Consider the following 19,808-nt stretch of genomic DNA (forward strand, 5'->3'; position numbering starts at 1 on the left):
AATTAAGGGATCCAGGGATCTCAAAAAGTTTACTATAAAGGCTTAGGATGATAGAAGAGATATGTTGGCAGGTTTAATTCTTGCTCAGGAGGGTTCTACATCAGTTGGTGCATTTTGGACTTACTTATGCTTTTGAAGCTCCTTGTTTATGATTATTACTTTTGCAAAGTTGGAGAAACTTTAGGAATAACTGAAATTTTCAGGAATAACTGAAAATATTTCCTTGAAGAAATTAAAGAAGTTGGGAAATCTCCATCCTTAAAGACAGTAAAAACTCAGCTGAATAACCTGAATGACCCATCTTAAATGCAACTGTTTCTATCAGTGAGTTGGATTGACATCCAGATATCTGTAGAATCCTTAAGGTTGGAAAAGACCTCCAAGATCATCAAGTCCAAACCCTGATAACCTAAATTGTTATGTGATTTTCTGAGTTTCTAGTATATTTTATATGCACAATACTTTTTTGTACAGCTTTCAGGATCAGATGTTGTAACCAGATGCATCCATGAACATTAAATTTGCTATATCTTAGGGTATACAGGCATTCTTTAAAAATACAATGCTTTTCAAAATTTGAGATCACAGTTACTTTATATTGAATTTCTTTTGGCAAGTGGGATTCATTGCACAAGGGATTGGGGCAGAGTGAAGAAGAGAGACATAAATATATGGTGAGAAGGCTCTGGCAGGCAATAGTTTGAAGAGGCTGAGCTTTTGCCTGGTAGCCAGTTTTGTTAGCTCTTCTGATAACAAAAACAATACCAACACTAATACTCGCTGTGGAAGACATAGTAGTTTTAGAACCTAGTCTCCTTCCAAGAGCACTAAATGTAACCCTAATGTAAGACTGTATAGTGTGGATTTCTGAGAGAAATTATTAAAAAAACACCTGCACTTTCATATGTTTTGCACAGTTCAACAGAGCAAAAGACGTGCCATTTTCTTAATCTCTTTCTAGCTTTCAAACCAACACGAGTTTTCTTTTGACCTTATAGACAGGAGAAAGCAGTAATCAGAATACAAGCAAATATGCTATTGAAGTGGGTTCAGCTCGCTTTCAGCTACAATACATGGATTATTACTTGCTCAGAGAAGAGAGAAATGATCCAGATCCCCGAGTGCAACATTTCATACCAGACACATGGCAGGTAATGAGACACAAACTTTTAGCATGAAGTTAATAGAAATGATCTTTTTTTTGTCTGTCAGACCAAATAATTGAAATAGACAACTTATAATTTGTAGTTCCATTTTTTTTCCACTAACAATTTAAGAGGAAAGAATACAATCATAACACAAGCAAGTTAACTCTGACCCTCTGTAGTCTAAAATCTGTATTTAAATTGTACATACAAAAATAAAAGATGTTTTCACAGAAAGAACACTCAATATGAACTTAATGACAGGATATTTTGATATCTGCTCTTCTCTTAGCGAGAACTTCTTGATGCTGTAGATAATAATGAATCCGCAGTGATTGTTGCTCCCACTTCCTCAGGAAAAACATATGCATCGTACTATTGCATGGAAAAAGTTCTGAAAACAAGCAACGAAGGAGTAGTTGTGTATGTTGCTCCTACAAAGGTAAGGCTGTTTCCTACTACATAGTATGTATGACTACATCATGATTCTGAAACTGTTTGGGGTAACTTGTTACACAACTTTAGTCGATATATATTTTTTATTAGAAACAATATTTACATTCTGTTTTATATTTACATGCATTAGAGTATGCTTTTAAAAAATCATCAAAATATTTTGGCTCACATAGAGCTTTTGTCTATTAATATTTGTATAGATAATTTAAGGTCAAAAACATTAATATATAAAAAAAGCTGTAGGTAGCATGTTAGGTAAATGATGAGAGTACCAAAAGTCTACCAATATGATGAAAGTAATATTAAAAAGCAAAAATGACTAAGCAAGTCATGTTTCTCTAATTGAGTTCCAGAGAAAATGTATGAAACTCTAAGTAGCGGGATATTTTTTAGTGAGAATTCCATCCTAATAGTTCAAAACTGATTTAAGTGCTGGGGCATAATGTTTTGGTTTCTTCTAAAATTTATTTTAATGTTCAGTGATATGATTTTTAGGTAGTGAATTACATGTGGTGTTATTTGAGAACAATCTCTGTGGATTGTTTTCTGTAAGTAAAATCAAATTTTTTTGTGTTCGTACTCAGGTTGGGTATCAAAATTTCATTCGAATATCAGTCTGGATGCAGAAATGTATTTTAAACATGCAGCCCAAGGACTTTGGGCTTGTAGATGAAGTAAAGTGCTTAAAGTGCTTGTAGATGAAGTAAATGCGCTCTATTTTTAACTGCTTTGAAAATAATTAAAATACAGAATTAATAATGAATAACTCACTTTACACAGCACTAAATTTCTTTGAAAGCATTGGAGTATAATTGAAAATAAAGTACCATATCTTTTTAAAGTTAACATTGGTGAAAGTCTAGACTTAATAAGATGTTACATAGTACATTATAGTCTAGTACATTAATATCAGTGCCAAAATTGAATGCCTTTAAATGTCTCAGACTATCATATATCTTTAGACATACACTCTTTAATTTTGTTAATGATCTTCTTTATTTAAGGCCCTTGTAAACCAAGTGGTAGGAACTGTATACAGTCGATTCACCAAGAAACTTCCAGATGGATTGGCAGTGTGTGGAGTCTTTACACGAGATTATCGCCATGATGTCATGAATTCTCAGGTATATTTTTATGGGTGTTTAACACATAATAATAATAATGACTTCTGTATTCCATCTGGCTTCTGAAAATGTTAATTCTAATTAGAACAGTTGAGCCATTGCTAAGTCAAAAGTTCAGGAAAAATCTATGCATACCTGTACTTAGGTATGTAAATCTGTGGCATACAACCTCACCTCTTCATCATCAGTGGACATGCAGGTTAAAAGTGGACTTGCTGTGGTTAAAAGAAAAACCATTAAAATCCTTTTGTTACCAGCATACAGAAGATGCCTTATAAATGTCCAGATAGAACATATCAGTAGCTTTTACCTTGTGCACTGATGTAGTCACTTCATTATAGAAGGCCACTAGGCTGGTCTTGCTTGTAATGGGGAGCCCAGAACTGGACACAAGACTTCAGGTATGGCCTCATCAGTGCTGAGTAGAGGGGAAGGATCACCTCCCTTGATTTGCTGTCCAAACTCCCCCTAGTTTGGACTCCTCCTGGTTTCCAGCCCAGGAAATCATTAGCCTTCTTTGCCACCAGGGCACATTGTTGCCTCATGTTTAACTTGGTGTCTACTTGCACCTTCAAGTCCTCTTCTGAAGAGCTACTTCCCAGGATTAGACCCTCTTGTTGATCCCTAGGGTACGCCACTGGTTACTGGTCTCAGCTGAATTTTGTATCACTGATCACCAGCCTCTTAGGCCCAGCCTTCCAACCAGTTTTCAATCCACTCACTCTGCTCACCTGGCCCATAATTCAACAGCTTGCCTGTGAGAATCTTGTGGGAGATGCTGTGTGAAGCCTTACTGAAGACAATATCTACAGCTATCCCCACATCTCCCAAGCCAGTCTTTTCATCATATGAGTTGGTGAAGCATGAATTCATGCCTGGTGAATTCATGCTGAATACTCCTGATGACTTTCTTGTTCTGTGTTTGTTTGGAAATGATTTCCAAGATTAGTTGCTCCATCACCTTCCCAGGATGAAGGTGAGTGACCAGCCTGTAATTTCCTCTGTCTTCTTTCTTACCTTTCTTGAAGACAGCAGTGACAAACATGCATTCACTCTTCTTTACCTTGAAATCACATACATACATATTTTTAAATGCTTTTTTAATATAGAATCTGCTTGTTGTTTGCTTGCAAATAATGTTTTGCAAACCTTTCTTCTTAGATACTAGTGACAGTGCCTCAATGCTTAGAAATTTTGATGCTGTCTCCTCGTTGCCAGAAATGGACCCAACGAATACAGTATGTTATATTTGATGAGGTAGGCATCTTTTAATAGTAACCAATTTAACAAATATAAGAAAAACCTTGAGAAAAATGTTGGTGACTCATTTTTTCATTACATAGTTTATTACTGGTAAAAAAAACAGCTTTCAGAAGTATTATTTCAGACTTGTCCTCCAGTGAAAGAACTTAAAACTCTGTTATTCTTCAAGAGGACATACAATTCAATAAAAACTACCAGGAACTTCCTTTATTTCTCTCAAGTCAGTCAACTGAAAAACTAAAAGCCACCACTGTAGTCTCAATGGCACAAATAGAACATACCAGACTGGGATCATACACATGACATATCATACTCTATTGGTCAGACTTTCCAGGGAAGAAGTCAATGATTAATCTTGTTAAATTTAAAATTCCTCCTGTATTGTTTCTTGTAGATGGAATTAATTGCTAATGATGCCAGTGAACATGTAGGGTACAAACAGTAAATGTAGTATTGAAATTTAAACTAATTTGCTATCTAGTTAAGTCTGGAGAGGTATTTACTGAACATTTGATTTGGATCCATGGTCGTTTGCTACAACATAAGGATTATTCAGTTCTCATCTTGCCAAACTTTTGATTTTTGCAAAACACAAAACTCCTGTTATGGATACACGTTCATAAGGAACACTTCTTCTTTTCTTTTAATCCTTTCTCCCAAAAACCTAGGTACATTGTCTTGGTGGTGAAATTGGAGCAGAGATTTGGGAACATCTTCTGATAACAATTCGATGTCCATTTTTGGCGCTCTCTGCTACTGTTAGTAACCCGGAACACCTAACTGAGTACGTGTGGAATTTTATTGCCCATGGGAGCATATTTACATTAGATATGAGCTGTTTTAGATAGATAGGTCAATTAGTATTGGAAAGACAACTGATTTGGAATTACAATGTTATACATATTATGCTACCCTCACTCCCCAATCGACACAAAACTATACTGTAATTCTTAACTTTGTAATGAGAACACACTCTACTTATTCCTTCAGACTCTGTAACTCTGAGCTGTGTGGAGGAATTCAGGAGGCTTTTACATCTGCTTGAATTGCCAAAGCACACTTATCCATCATCAGTCAGAGAAGACTCCTACACTATATATATATGTGTGTGTGTGTGTGTATAGGTACTATTTCACATTTTTTTTATTTGCACCCTGGGATAAGCTGGAGAAAATTGCACTGGAATTGGTGAGAAGGGACTGGAAATTCTATAGGAGAAATTAAGCAGATTGTAGTAACTCATATGTTATAGTTGTACTGATTTTCTTAAAATATATTTTACAAATCTTATTTTCATTTGATTTTTCCACTGTAGGTGGTTACAATCTGTGAAAAGGTATTGGCAACGTGCTGAGAATAAAATAGAAGGAAGCTCTACAAACTCTGAAAAGAACTTTACAAGACAATGTAAAGTGAAATCTAAAGTACAAGAACAAAAGAAATCATATCGTGTTAGACTAGGTGTGTATCGCAATATTTTGTAACTAAGAAATAAACTTTAGTGTGATTTCTGCAAAAACATAAGTCATGGTGTGTAAACTTAAGTGTTTTGGTTTGTTGGTTTGTTGTTGTTTTTTTTTTTTTTCTTTTGAATAACAATAAACCTTACAGGATTAAATACTTGCTTTTTCAAACAACGAAGTGCAACATGACAACATTTTTGTCTCTTCACAGTCTTGTATGAAGAAAGATACAATGATTTGGAAAAGTATGTGTGTTCTCTAAAGGGTAGCGATTTTACCATTGAACACTGTCATCCATGTGCTGCATTAACAGTCAATCATGTAAGCATAACACTGGTGTCAACATTGCTAAGCAACTATTACATTTAGGCAACATGGATTCCATCAAAATTATTTCTGTATTTTTCTTTTGTTTATACTCCTTGCAGATTGAGAACTATGGCATTCCTTCAGATCTTTCTCTGTCTCCACGAGAGAGCATCCAGCTTTATGACACAATGGCAAAAGTCTGGCAAGACTGGCCAAGGGCACAGGTGGGCATACACAGCTGTAAGCAAAACTTATCAAAATAAATAGATGAAAAAGTACTAGAGTAACAAAGTAATAGATTAAGAACTCTTTAAATTAACATTAAATATTAATATTGTTCCAGGAGCTAGATCCTGAGGAGTTTGTCTCTTTCAAGAATAAAGTAGTAATAAAAAAGGCAGATGCAAGGAAATATGAACAGGAACTGAAGAAAGAACTAAGCGAATGGATTGTGCTTGGCCAAAGGCAGAAGGTAACAGTTGCTAGAGGGCACTTTGTTCAGATTTGTCCAGCTTTAGTATAATAGTAATTATATCTAGTAACATAATTATGGGAGTTTGCCCATATTTCTTACGTTTAACTGTTGCTTTACTTGAAAGATAAGCACTATTTGTAGCATTTTAATAAGCATTTTTAAGGTGATGTTTTCTCATCTCTTGGAATCAGATTTCTGATACTGCTGTGAGATATCAATTCATGATTCCTTTGGGTACCTCCTACAGTTGGTGAGAATATTGTACCTTTGATCTGCTTTTTTAGTCTACTTCTTTTTTGTTGCTTATATGAAACCTTCTGTGTAACATTATGTATGTTCCCATGTAAAAGACAGAAATTCGAGCAATGAGCTGAAAAACATGGTAGCCATGAAAATTCTATTTTGAGCTCTTGCCAAAGTCAGTTGATAACTTTCAGACCTTTTAGTCTGTAAACTATAAGTGACTATTCCAGTTCTGAATGATTTGAAAAATTTGAACTGATAGAATTTTACACAGGAAAATGGAGTCTTTGTATTTGCTAGCTTCCAGACAGAAGTATCCGCCATTAAAATCTCCATAAAACTATTACTTCGCTCAGGTGAATGAACTACTGGAGCACCTTAAACCAAAATCTGTGGATTGCTCAGAACAGCAGAAGTGGGAACATTTTGCAAACTTTGTTGATAAATTACATGAGATGGATAAGTTGCCTGCCATATTTTTTATGTAAGTATGTACATTTCATGTATTATATGTGTATTGCCTATATTCAGAAAAATGAGTATGGAGATAAGCATTGATAAGCAAATACCATTTACATGGTATTTATTACCTTTGCCTTAAAAGTGAAGGTCTATCAACCCATGTATCTTTATGGCACTGAAGTTTAGCTGAAATAAAACTGGGAGCATTTAATTACTGTGTGGAAAGGGTAGAATCCATGCATGATGTCTGAGAAACTTACAAGAAACTTAATCACATTAAAATCAGATTCTCCATTGCTTTGCTCTGGTGTAGTCAGTAAAACTTGTGGAAAGTGTATGCTGTCTATTTAGAGGTGGAAATGATTTATGTAAAGGCCAATTTGCCAAGCAAAAGGGTGAGATGTGATTTAGTTAATGTATTCGTTTGTTACATGGTGATACTCCCACTGCATAACCTCTAAAAATCACATCTTACATCCAGTGACAATGCATCAATCAACCTGGTTTGTATATATGAGGTGTAATTATGTAATATCAAACATGCACAACTTTTATCATATTGATAATACCATTATTGTCAATGATATTGCTTATATTAGTAAATTAGGCATGTACTTCAATGCTGGACTTAATAAAAATAAGCTACTTATCAGTAAACAGCTGTCTAGTGCATATGTTTGCTGTAATAATGCACTGGAACAATCATGTAAATATGGAAAGTTTGCTCATCTCAGTATAAAGCCTTGCCTGTCCTTGCATTAGACACTAGGATTAGCATACTCACTGCAATTTCAGTCCTCACATGCTTATGTGAAGATGAAAATTTTGCTCCTGATCTTGGTGACTGACAGATTTGAATGTGAATATTCCAATGGGTTTGAATGCAGCCTCACTGTATGTGTTGCCAGCATCTTGTATGGTTTTAATTAACATTATCCGCCTGAAGCAAGAGGAATGAAAAAAATTCTTTTTGAGAGTGAAGCTGGAGAAGTCTTCATCCCAGTTAATCTCCACGGTCCAACAGTGAAAAAGCTATGAGGAAGAACAGCCATGTGGAAGATGAGGACAGGCACCGATTCTCAGTTGGGTAGTTTCGAAGAACTAAAGTGACTTAAGCTGCAGTTTACTTTATGTCCAAGTGTCCATCTTAGGGAAACATAGAGTTGAGCATACTTCCTGTAGATAATTTATTGGTAGAACCATTTTACCACTTGGTTTCGTAATAATAGCTGTTTGAAAGAGAACGTAGAGTATGTTGGACATGAAATAGGGATCAGCTTCTAATGCTTAGATTCTAACTATCATCAGATGATAGGGCTCATTGAATATTATTTTAACAGCATTACATATAAATTGTAATAAAACTGTATTAGAGTTCACCTATCTGATGTATATTATATATTGTTTACTTCAAGATTTAACATCCATTCAGTCGAATGTGCAGCCATGACTGTATTCTCTAAATTGCTGGAAAAACAAGAAAGTATACAAGGTCCAGATCCTGAGAGGGAAGAAGAGCATTTAAGGGAAAAACTAAGAAAAGTGACCAAAATGCTAACAAAATTCCCTGAGTAAGTGTTATAACAAGATGTTATTAAAAAGCTTACGTATTATCACAAAATTACACTCTGTCATAACTTTTTTCTGGGGATTGCACCTTTCAGCAGCACATCCATCTAGCTTGAGGAATAGTAGTCCTGTTCTTCTTTGTGCTCTAGGACTGCACGCTGCTGGAGCAGCCGAGTGGCAGGTATCAACATATCAGAACAGCTCTTTTTCCAAACAGTAAGTTTAGTCGTACAAGTCCTAAAAACAGTGTAGCATTTGACCCTGCTTCTGGGTCAGCCACTGTGGGAGAATATTTTCATAGTTTAGCCTCACCAGGGTAGTGGAACTATGAAATACAGGTTCACCAAATGGTGAGATCCTATTTTAATATTTGTCAGCCTTTTGTTTGGATTGTACTGTATTTTCCCCCCCTTAACCTTTCATTTTATTAATTTTATGATCATAGAGTATGGATTTTATAAGACATTTTGGAGTGAAATATGGCTATAGTTATCAGGAATTTCAAGAACATAAAACATCTTCATTTTGTCCTCCTAATGACAATTTACAGTGCATTCTTTGGACATAATATCATGGAAGAATGAACTTAGCTGACTTTAAATTCCTACTGGATTTTCAAGTTCTCACTTACTACTATTAGACACATATTTAGACATTGAAGTACTTTAAAAATTTGCCCTTAAATACTCTTCCCTCCCCTCTCTTCTTCAAATCCTGTCCTAAATCCTTGCCGCTCATGACATTATTGGCAGTAAATCCATCATGTTTTTCTTTTAATTCTTCTCCTATGAAATCTAGTTAGCTTACAAATTTGCTAATTGAGGTACTTATAGTCTCTGTCTTTATCTTCCTTAATTTTTGTCCTTTCTACTTCACCCCGAATTACTTGCAGTTTTTCATATGAGCCATGATAAAATGAAGCTGTTAGCATTATTAGTATTCACATTAACATATATACCTACAAGTTTGAGCCTACAGTTTAAAAGGGAATGAGTCTGCATCTTTCAGTATCCAAAGAACATTTTAAAATTGAGAAATATATGTTAATTACAAAAAAATATATTTTAATTGTATATTTTACATAGGGATACCAAAAAGTTGAGCCCTCATAAAATGAAAAGCATGGAACTTCTTTCAACTAAAAAAACCAACCTAGAAATAAGGCTTAAAACACTAACTACTATCCCTTCTGTGTGTACTTACGCTGACCATAAAGCAGTGGATGAAGATGTAAGTAATTCACTGATAATTCTAACTTGGTTTTATTTTTGTATGTCTAAAATGTGTGAATTCATGCATAAATGCGTAAAAAGCATATAATGATGCGGTTGTACTTTATAACAGCATTCATTGACTTCAAGAAATATTCTGAATATTCCCATTTAAATGTGATTCCAATCTTAGATAACTTTAAGATGTATGGACAACTTTCATTCTGCCAAATAAAAAGATGTTGACTTCTTGCGATAGGAATCCTGGGATGTAAAATACAGTTAATTCACTTCCATGAACTTCCAGCAATGCAGTTCTATTACTTATTGACTCCTGTTTTTCTGAATCATCAACATAGTGTATATGGCACATTTGTGTACTTAACAAAAGATTTTTCAGACCTTCATATCTTGTAAAAATACTAAATAATAATTTTTTTTAGACTCCAAAAATTCTAGTCCTCACAAAGCAAAATTTTCTTTGCTTTTCAATGTGTTTATGTCTCCCAAGGAAAGGAGAGATGAGAAAACCATTGAAAATCTGCAGGTGTTCATCAGAAATATTAATGTATATATTTGGATAGAAATAATTAATGAATAATTAATGAAATATATTTATATGAGGTTGTTTTCACCAGTAGTGGGTGCCTGGGCCATGATCCAAGAGATTCCCTCTGGTCTAAATTTTGTAAAACATGGCTGTGGTTCATATAGCTGTCTCTTCATGGAGCAAATGTAATTGTGATATTTATAGCTCTTAATTCTTAATTTGATGAAGTGTCTTGATAATACTTTCTGCTTATTGTGATTTGTCTTGAAAGAGGAAAATTGTGTGCATTGGGATCAAACTCTTGATGCCTTATCTTGGGAACTTTTAAGTCTAATAGCATTTTTGGACTGCTGTGAGCTGATGTGGAAGGAACACTGCTTCCCACAGTAGCACATGGGTTAAGGCAGTGAAGAAGTAGCTTAAACTTCAGAACAGATAACACTTAGAGTGAAGTTCAGAAAATACAGAAAAATTAATAACACCTGGTTATGCTTAATACTTTTGTGGTTTATACTTAACATTTGTTTATTTGTAGACTTTGAGGAAGATTTTTCATCGTCTTAGGTTTGAGAGAAGAGGTTATCTGCAGGAAATGATGGCACTGAGGGGAATTGGGTATCATCATGCATCTATGTCCGCTAAGCAAAGACAAGTAGTGGAGATGCTTTTCAGGCTGGGATACGTGAAGGTTGGTGAATTGGGATCAATTTTTTTTTTTTTTTTAAGGTCTTAGTTTGTCCATGTATTTAATTTTGAAATATAGTGTACCTTTCACTAGTGGTAAAATATGTTGCATTTACACACTAAGTGCCACAGCCTTTTCCTCATCCTTTGCCTTTATGTTTCCCCCCAATTCAGTAAAGGATGGAGATTCTTGTTAGTCCTCCTTTTGTTGCTAATGTATTTATAGAAACATTTTTTGTCTTTCATTGCAGCAGCCAACCAAATGTATTTTAGTTAAATGAAGTCTATAGGTTTATTATATATTGTACTGTCTTCATGAAATATTTCAATTTGTGTTCAATTCCAATATTATTGCAATTTATTAGTTATTTCAATTTTCATAATAGATATGGTATAACTTTCAGGATAAAAAGTTTAATATGCAAATGTAATAACTATATGAATTACACTAAAGAGTGAAATTCCTTTACGTTCATAGCTTTGTTAAATTCACCAAATTAAAGCATGATAGATGAGAAATTTTAGCATTATATGAGAAATTAAAGCAAAATATGAGAAATTGTAGTAAAATTCCTGTTGATTTAAGTTGAATATTACAGGTGTTGTTTTTTTTTCTTAAATTGAATATTGCCATTTCTAATAGATACACTCATGTTTGATATTTTATAGGTAGTCACAGCTACTTCATCTCTTGCTCTGGGAATCAACATGCCATGTAGATCTGTTGTCTTTGCTGAAGATTCTGTCTTTTTAGATGCCTTAAATTACAGACAGGTATGGAAATAAAACACCCACTTTTTATTGCAAGAACACTATACAGGTGTACTACAGTGTGTAGTCAAAAGACCTATTTCAGCAATTCAAAGATTACAATTGCTGAGTGAAGTAAAGGCATATATTTGGCTTTTAGTTATGGAAGCTGGAAAAACAAAAGCTGTTTGGTTCTAGCCAGGGTTTTACACTGTAAGAACATACAGTGGGATTGTAACAATGAAAGGAAAGATTGTTGACCGGATTAATGGGGACATTTGAGTTCTTTCTGTCTTGGAAGTGGCCCTCCACAATGCAACACAGCAGTGTGGAGGTGAGATTGCAAATGCAACAAAGCAGAATGTCTCTACTCACGGCACAACTTACTAGGTGGGTTGAGAGACTCTAACCTCTTCATCAGCACCTGTTTCCTGCTCCTGTGCTACTTTTCAAACCAGTATTCATGAAATACTGCCAGTGTGAGTGGATCTGTACTATATCTGGACCTATGTGCATCTCCCTTCTGTTGCACATATATATATATATATATATGACTCCAGCTTTATCACATCATCTGGTACAAGGGGCCAGACAAAGGATAGGTGATCCAAGCAAGAGAATATACCCCTAAGAAGGTTCTCCCTGCTCTTTTTTTATATTCTCTGCTCTTTATTCATTCTGAGACTACCTCTGCTCCAAATCTACTCAGAAATTATTCGGAACTAAATGTAACTTGAAAACAAAGCTAGTGTATAGATATAAATAAAGTTAAAATTTACCTTGAAGAAAAATAAATGTTAAAATGACATTTTAGAGAATTTAAGTATCCTGGCCAGTGTTTAGGTCTTCCATTAAATTTGGAAGTTCATATTAAAAAAAGTAAAGAAACACACCACTTTTGTAAACCAGCTAGATTTGAGGTACAACATATTTTGCACACATTATTTTAATAATTCTGCATAAATGCTTTATTAAGACTGTATAGATGGTATATACAAGTTAGGTATTTTTATTTAAAAATTAATAATGTTATTGTATTAATAATATGATTAATGAATATTTTATTCTCAGATGTCAGGGCGTGCTGGAAGACGGGGACAAGATATGATTGGAAATGTGTTCTTCTATGACATCCCACTGCCCAAAGTTGAAAGACTTATCAAATCCAATGTACCTCAGTTGAAAGGCCAATTTCCTCTGACTATTTCCTTAATATTGAGACTCATGCTGTTGGCTGCAAAGGCTGATGACAAAGCAGATGCTAGAGCAAAGGTTTAATATGTTTTTTTCTTAACTTCAATATAATTAAATACTGTTTCCTTAACATGAGCAGAAAGTTATGCACTTCACAAGTAACCAGCCTGCCCCAAATGAAATGGTATATTCTGCTATAACTGCTTCTAGTACCTGTGCCATCTTCTCCACAGTATTCTGCTGTCCATTGTCATGCATTTATTCTTTGCAATAAATTTTATCATCAGAAAGAATGCCACTAGCAGCAAAGTAATTTTATCAGCTTTTGTTCTATGCAGTATTTGCATTAAACCGGAGAATCAGCAAGTCTTCCAATATTTAAAATTTTAGTTGTATTTGAAGAAAAGATGAGAACATATATTTCCATAGGGAAGATAGGTGCTATGAAGTGCTACCTCAGTTGAAACAATGAGGAAATTCTATATATTGCTAACTTGTTTAAATACACATACTAACTATCTGTAATCAAAGAATTCTTATTCTTGCCATTTAATGCAGTGATTTAAGTAAACAACCCATAAAGATTACAAATTGGTCAGAGATCTCCTCTTGTAAGTGTTAAGGAACTCTTACCTCCAGATGATCTGATTTTTACATCCACTTCAGCATATAGACATTTATTTTTGAGAACTCAATGAATGAATTCAGACATAAGAATTCTTAAGATAACAATGGAGATTGGTAAACTTCTGTGTTAAATATTTATTATGTTCAAAAGGTATTATAGTGAAAGGAGTAATTTCAAAACTTCCTGGGTTTAGTTTACTGATATTTAAATCCTTGTCTTTTAGATCTCTGTATGAATTTAATGTAATTAACTTTACAAACCCCAGCATGCATTTTGAAAATGAGCGTACATTTGACAGAGGATAGACTTTTTCACTAGCATTTCCAAGAGTTAGGCATTCAATTTACATAAAATTTAAATAACCTCTACATAGCATTTTTTATCCTGAAAACCAATTGATAAACAAAGCATAAAAGCTGGATATTCATTTTTTTTTTGTTACAATATCAACATTCCTTTGGATTTCTGATTTCTGGGTTTTTTTACTTTCTTTTTCCTTTTTATTTGACCAGGCTTTGTCAGTGTTGAAGCATTCACTGATGTCATTCAGAAAAGAAAGATATGCTGAAATATTAAAAATTTATTTTGTGTTTTCCTTGCAATTTCTTATCAAAGAGGTATGTTTTGACTTGTTCCCATAAAGGATAGTTTTTCTTAAATCTACAGATTCTTATTTGTTTATATTTGCATGCTTTAATTTAAAGAACCATATACTTTTTATTTCATAGCAATAGGCTATTTCTTTCTGTTACAAATTTAAGGAAACAGATAAAATTCTTAACCTCTTAAGTTTGAGGTTAATTCTGAGCTACTTATGTTATGGAATAAATTCAATATGGTATGGTCTGTAAGATTACAAATAGATTAGGAAAGTTAGAGTTGTGCACTTATGTTATGTATGAAAATGCCTGCATGTGAAATGATAGGAGTTTAAGACATACTAAGGATGACATGATTTCCAAAGCAAAAGTTTAGAAAGTAGACCTTAGATAAGACTGAAAATTAGTTGTACATCTCTCCATAGTAATAGTTTTAAGTTCGGTGGATACCATTTTGGAAAACTTTCATGCATGACTCCATTTTGGCTTACAGCTGAGGACTACAGGCAGTAAGTGATTACATTAACAAATCATCTGTGCCCAGGTTTCCAAGTCCTGCTCCTAGTATGATTCCTAACTAACATTTCTGCCTCTTCTGGGTGTCTGCTGTTTTTGAGATGAGGGGTCTGATGCTTCTGTTGAAGAGATGAATCTGATCAATGTGCAGGAGTTCAGTAATGTTTCCAAAAAGTTACAGTTAGCATAAGAACTGGACAAAACCTGGCCCACACACCTAGTATCCTGTCTCCAATAATTAGTGTATTAAAAAAAAACAACCGTATGATGATTCTCTGAATACTCTGTACTTGCTTACAAGGCATAATGCAGACTGATCTCTCATAGGAGAGCTGTCCTGGAATTTAGAGTCTTTAAAGGAGTTTTAATCCATGAGCTTGTCCTGTTGCTTTTTAAAACTATATAAGCTTCTAGCATCCAAACATCTTGCAGCAAAACATTTGACAGAACACTGCTTGCTGGGCTTTTATCTGGTCAAACATTTAGGTTAATAGTTTTCTCTTTAATGCACATTGCATCAGGCCTTACTTTGATGATTGTGTGCACGTTTCATTTGCAACATGATCTAAATCTATAAGGTCAAAATCTATACTTGCAGAAATTTTTGCCTTTCACTGTAAATTCAGTAGTCTCAATAGGTACCTATACATTAGGCTGAAAGACTGTTCTGAATATCACAATTGTATATTTTTGTTGTATCTAATTTCATCTTTTACAACTAAGCTATTTTTTTTTGCTTTCAAATTAAATAGGGCTACTTGGATCAAGAATGTAACCCCATAGGATTTGCTGGACTTGTGACACACTTGTACTATCATGAACCTTCAAATTTCGTTTTAGTGAGCTTTCTTGTGAAAGGTTTATTGCACAAATTGTGCCAGCCAATTAAAGGTAAATAATACTCCATTCAAGTTAATTGCAATCTATGGCAGGCTCTGTAACCTCGATGATACTGGGTACCTTCTTGCTGCTGCTACCTTTTGCTTGCCTCACCTTCATCTTCAGATCCTTGACCTCTGCCTCTACACACTCTGTGTATGCTTATATTTCTGTCTGAGAAAGCCAAGGCACACATCTGGCAATGCTGGTATCATGAACGTATCTTTGCTGTTTGTGAAACATTCTGGTGAGGTAAGAAGTAATGCCATACATAGAAAAATTAATAATTCTGACTCCAGAGTTAGATTTTAGTTCTATCAAGCAAATAAAATGGATGACTCCTCTGAATATCAACAAATCAAAAAAGTAAGTACTACTAATATCTCATTACCTGAGTTAAATCTATTGTGTGCACTGAGATATGGTACAATATGTTAACATATAGGAATACAGTAATGATTTGTACATACTATTAGTTGCTTAATTATCTACCATGATCTACTACTATCTATTTTGTATCTCATGAGTTGATCTTTATCCAACATAGTTTTGCAAAACCTCTGTCCTGACAGCTGTTATGGTCAAAGAAACTCCTGAATGGGAGTTTATTGTAAGCAAAAGAAAAACAACAGCACATAATTTTTTTTTACACTTTCATATTTAACCCAAGCACTTTCTGTTTTGACACAGACTCAACTGTTTTTTCAGAAGATGTCATGGAAAAGCTGGTTCTCATTCTAGCAAACTTATTTGGGAGAATGTATCTTCCAGCCTGCTCAATGAAATACAAACGCCAATTTTCCCAGTCAAAGGTAGAGAAAGCATTTGTCTTTACTGTAACTTGTGTTGTGTACCACTTCAAACAATTTGTTTCCTTTTCTCAGTTAGACTGGTGTCCTTATGGATGTACAGCGGCTTGGTGCTGCCCACCCAGATGCTCTCTTACTCCTCCATCTCAGCAGGCTGTGGGAGAAAATAGTATGGAGGAGCTCGAGCTCATGGGTCGAGACAAGAAACAGGGAGATTGCTTACCAGTTATGATCAAGGGCACACCAGCCTTAACTTGTGGAAAATGAAATCAATTTGGTGCCAATTAGAATGGATTTTGGTAGTGAGAAACAAAAAATAAAAATTTCAGCAGCACCTTCCCCTGCCTCTACCATCCCCAGGCTCAACTTTACTCCTTCATTCCTGACTCCTTTACCTCTCCCTCACCCCAAGCAGTGCATGGCTGATAAGAAATGAGAAATGAGCTGTGGTCCATTTTTAACAGCTCTGTTACTCCTTCCTCATCCATGTCACCCCTGCTCCAGTGTGAGTCCTGTCTGTGGGCTGCAGTCCTTCAGGATAAACGTGCTCCATTGTGGGTTCTCCATGGGCTCTAGTTCTTTCAGAAAACATTCAGTGGCTCTGGTGTGGGGTTCTTCACAAGCTGCAGTGTAGGTATCTGCTCTGGCATGGTCCTCTCCACAGAAATGGCCTCAAGGAAGTCTCTGCTCCACTGTGCTCTCCTCTATAGGCTGCAAGGGAATCTGCTTCATTACTTGGAGCACCTTCTCCCCCTTCTCACTCTGCTAGAGTTTTGTCTCCATCTAGGGAGCTGAAGCTTTTTGTGACACATACCAGTGATCCAGAAGGACACCAGCATGCTCTGTGGTATATGACACTGTAGGCTTAAGGCTTTTTCAAAAAATGGGACAGTATTAGTAGGATGAGCATTACCATTAGTTCTGCACAAAGTTACTCACCATGGGTGCAGGCAGGGAAGTGAAACATTTATAAGGTGCTGCTGTTGGCTCTTCTACGCAAGGCCTTAAAATGTTGGAGAACACACCTATGGCTGGAACAACAGAGGAAACTTCTTCTGTATTAGACTGTTTATGTGGCCAGTTTCCAGCGAGCATTACAAGAGAAAAAATGTTATTTATTTCTGAGAAGTGGTTAGTCATATAGGAGGGATTACAGGACTGTTATGGCTAATGGCAGCCATCAGTCTGTCATTTTGGCAGGGAAACCTGTTGAACACCAAGATAGACAAAACAAGATCTGAGAAAGGCAGCCCTTCAAAAGGCCACTTATAACTAGACAGAAACATCTTTAGTAAAGCTGTTTGCCAAGTACCCTGTAAGGAATTTTATACTTACTGTTTATCTTCCATGCCTTTTCTGCTTGAAATTCATGTTCATCTTTAAGGTCTGTTAATTCCAAATGTCCAGGCAGTGTGACAAGCTGGGTAAAGTTTGAAATTGCACACTTCCTTTCTTTCTATCAATATGCTCTGTGTGTACTAATATTTTATGTATGGAACAATGTAGAACTGACACTTTTGGACAAATCACCTACATTAAGCAATGAACTGCATGTTATTTAAGGTCTTCCTAGAAGATCTACCAGAAGACTTTGCAGATGCTTTAAATGAATACAACGCCAAAGTACAGGAAAATTTTGCTCATTTTCTTCTGACAATTGCCAAGCTGGCTGATATGGAACAAGAATACAAACTTCCACTGTCAAAGACAGGTACGAAGTGAAAAATTAATGCATGTTTATAATTTGTGAAATTGTATTAGGAAGATAAGGTTAATTCTCATGTTGTAAAGAAAAAACGTATGGCTTGAGATACAGTAATAAAGACCTACAATTTCTATTTCACTTTTGTTTTACAAGTATTACCAATTAATTTGTATGTGGCAGAAGTTTTGTACAGAGAAAGGATCATTTTAGTTGCTATTCTTCCATTATTCTGTAGGGGAAAAAACCAAAGGGACTATAAAAGAAAAAAAAAACTAAGTAAAATTATTGAATAAAAGCCTTTTTATCTGATCATCAGTGCATTTGCAGATCCTCAAATACCTAGAACACTTGAATTGCTTTCAGAATCTTACCAAAGATTAGATTTTCAACATCTGAACAGCCTTAAGATTTAAGTATCAATTAAAGAACATAACATTTTTTTTAAATTAACTGAGTTATTTATGCCAATAAGTGATATTCAGTAAGAAAAGCAATATGAAAAGGCAAGCAAATTACCAAGCAATATAGATTGCCGTTGGGTGAAAAATATTTAACTACTTTATAATCTCAAATTATTTTCTGGAAGACAGATATTAAAGCAATGTAATATACCACTATCCCATTGTCTAGCTCTAAAAAAACGTGCCTTCAAAAATACTATTTTTGCAATAAGAAAGCACTTCAAATATAGGACGTCCTTTATTCTGTCCTTCAATGTAAGACAGAATAAAAGATGAGGGTAAACTAAGTCTTCTAATGGTAACATTGCCTTTGTTTTTGGCATAACTTTTGGCTACAGATGAGCCAAGAAGAAAGGTTTAAGTTGCAAGGAGGGAGATTGAGACATAGTAATTCTTACTATTAGAAAGCTCTTTCTTATACACTATAATCAGCTACACAGAAGTTCTCGTGAACAAAATAAACAAAGATATATCAAGAAGGATTTAAGTTTGGAACATTAACTCTATTTCCTGTCACTATCTACTGCACTGAAAACTTACCACTTTCAAACTAGATTGCTGAAAAGGGGTTTGTGTCTCAATAGCTTATGTTGTATATGAAACTCCTTGTCTAGACTTTACATCTCAGAATTGGCACAGCTCTGAACTAGCATCTTATTTGATGGACAACACCAAAAGCATATCTGCCATCTCACCTTTTGCATGTTTATCTGGAGTGGTTGATAATGATCTATTTCATGAGAACATCATTAATAAAGTAAGTTATTTTTTTCATGGGGGCTAGAATTTTATTGGAGTTCAATAAAGTATTTGTTTAATCACAATCTTCTTCCCTCTGTCTAATATGATAGCACTATTTGCAAGTGTCACTCTTTAGGAGAAATAATTCAGAAAGTGTCAAAAAATAAATATCCAGTATCAAGTAGCACCACATTGTCACAGTGCAAAAATCACAGAATAGATGGATGTAGGAAAAAAAATCTGTAAATATTTTGCTTTCTTACAAGGTCTCCATTGCTTTTGACTCTCAGACAAGTAAAATACTCTAAAATTTCAAACCATATCCCCATATTGTTTTCTCCATGTCAGGAGTTTTCATTTCTCTTTTTAAATCAACCACACAGTAGGCTCAAGGATCCTAGCGAATGGATGCAATACGGCATTGATTGCTTTGTAACTAGAATTGTGTTAGATAGCACATGAGTTAGCTTAATTCTAATATACACCAACATATTTACTGTCGACTTGCATTTTCCTGTGTTATTCTACATGGGCTCTGCAGTATTAGGGAATTAACACAACTCATAATTCTG

General features: G+C 34.8%; 1 protein-coding gene across 1 annotated transcript in view; it reads left to right on the plus strand.

Moving 5' to 3' along the window:
* The window catches only part of LOC127472249 (probable ATP-dependent RNA helicase DDX60), a 42,036-nt gene that overhangs the window by 18,418 nt on the left and 3,810 nt on the right, over positions 1-19,808 (plus strand). Inside the window, exons 16-35 of the mRNA XM_051790141.1 lie at positions 999-1,151; positions 1,438-1,587; positions 2,606-2,725; positions 3,887-3,982; positions 4,657-4,772; positions 5,304-5,449; positions 5,663-5,772; positions 5,880-5,984; positions 6,104-6,232; positions 6,835-6,962; positions 8,356-8,511; positions 9,595-9,739; positions 10,806-10,958; positions 11,624-11,728; positions 12,776-12,976; positions 14,039-14,143; positions 15,394-15,532; positions 16,211-16,332; positions 17,893-18,040; positions 19,110-19,252. Of these exons, the coding sequence (XP_051646101.1) occupies positions 999-1,151; positions 1,438-1,587; positions 2,606-2,725; positions 3,887-3,982; positions 4,657-4,772; positions 5,304-5,449; positions 5,663-5,772; positions 5,880-5,984; positions 6,104-6,232; positions 6,835-6,962; positions 8,356-8,511; positions 9,595-9,739; positions 10,806-10,958; positions 11,624-11,728; positions 12,776-12,976; positions 14,039-14,143; positions 15,394-15,532; positions 16,211-16,332; positions 17,893-18,040; positions 19,110-19,252 (2,670 nt within the window). The remainder of the gene's footprint in view (positions 1-998; positions 1,152-1,437; positions 1,588-2,605; positions 2,726-3,886; positions 3,983-4,656; positions 4,773-5,303; positions 5,450-5,662; positions 5,773-5,879; positions 5,985-6,103; positions 6,233-6,834; positions 6,963-8,355; positions 8,512-9,594; positions 9,740-10,805; positions 10,959-11,623; positions 11,729-12,775; positions 12,977-14,038; positions 14,144-15,393; positions 15,533-16,210; positions 16,333-17,892; positions 18,041-19,109; positions 19,253-19,808) is intronic.

This window comes from Manacus candei, unplaced genomic scaffold (genome assembly GCF_025592945.1).
Source record: "Manacus candei isolate 608988 ecotype Guabito, Panama unplaced genomic scaffold, ASM2559294v1 h1tg000028l, whole genome shotgun sequence".
Lineage (NCBI taxonomy): Eukaryota > Metazoa > Chordata > Aves > Passeriformes > Pipridae > Manacus > Manacus candei.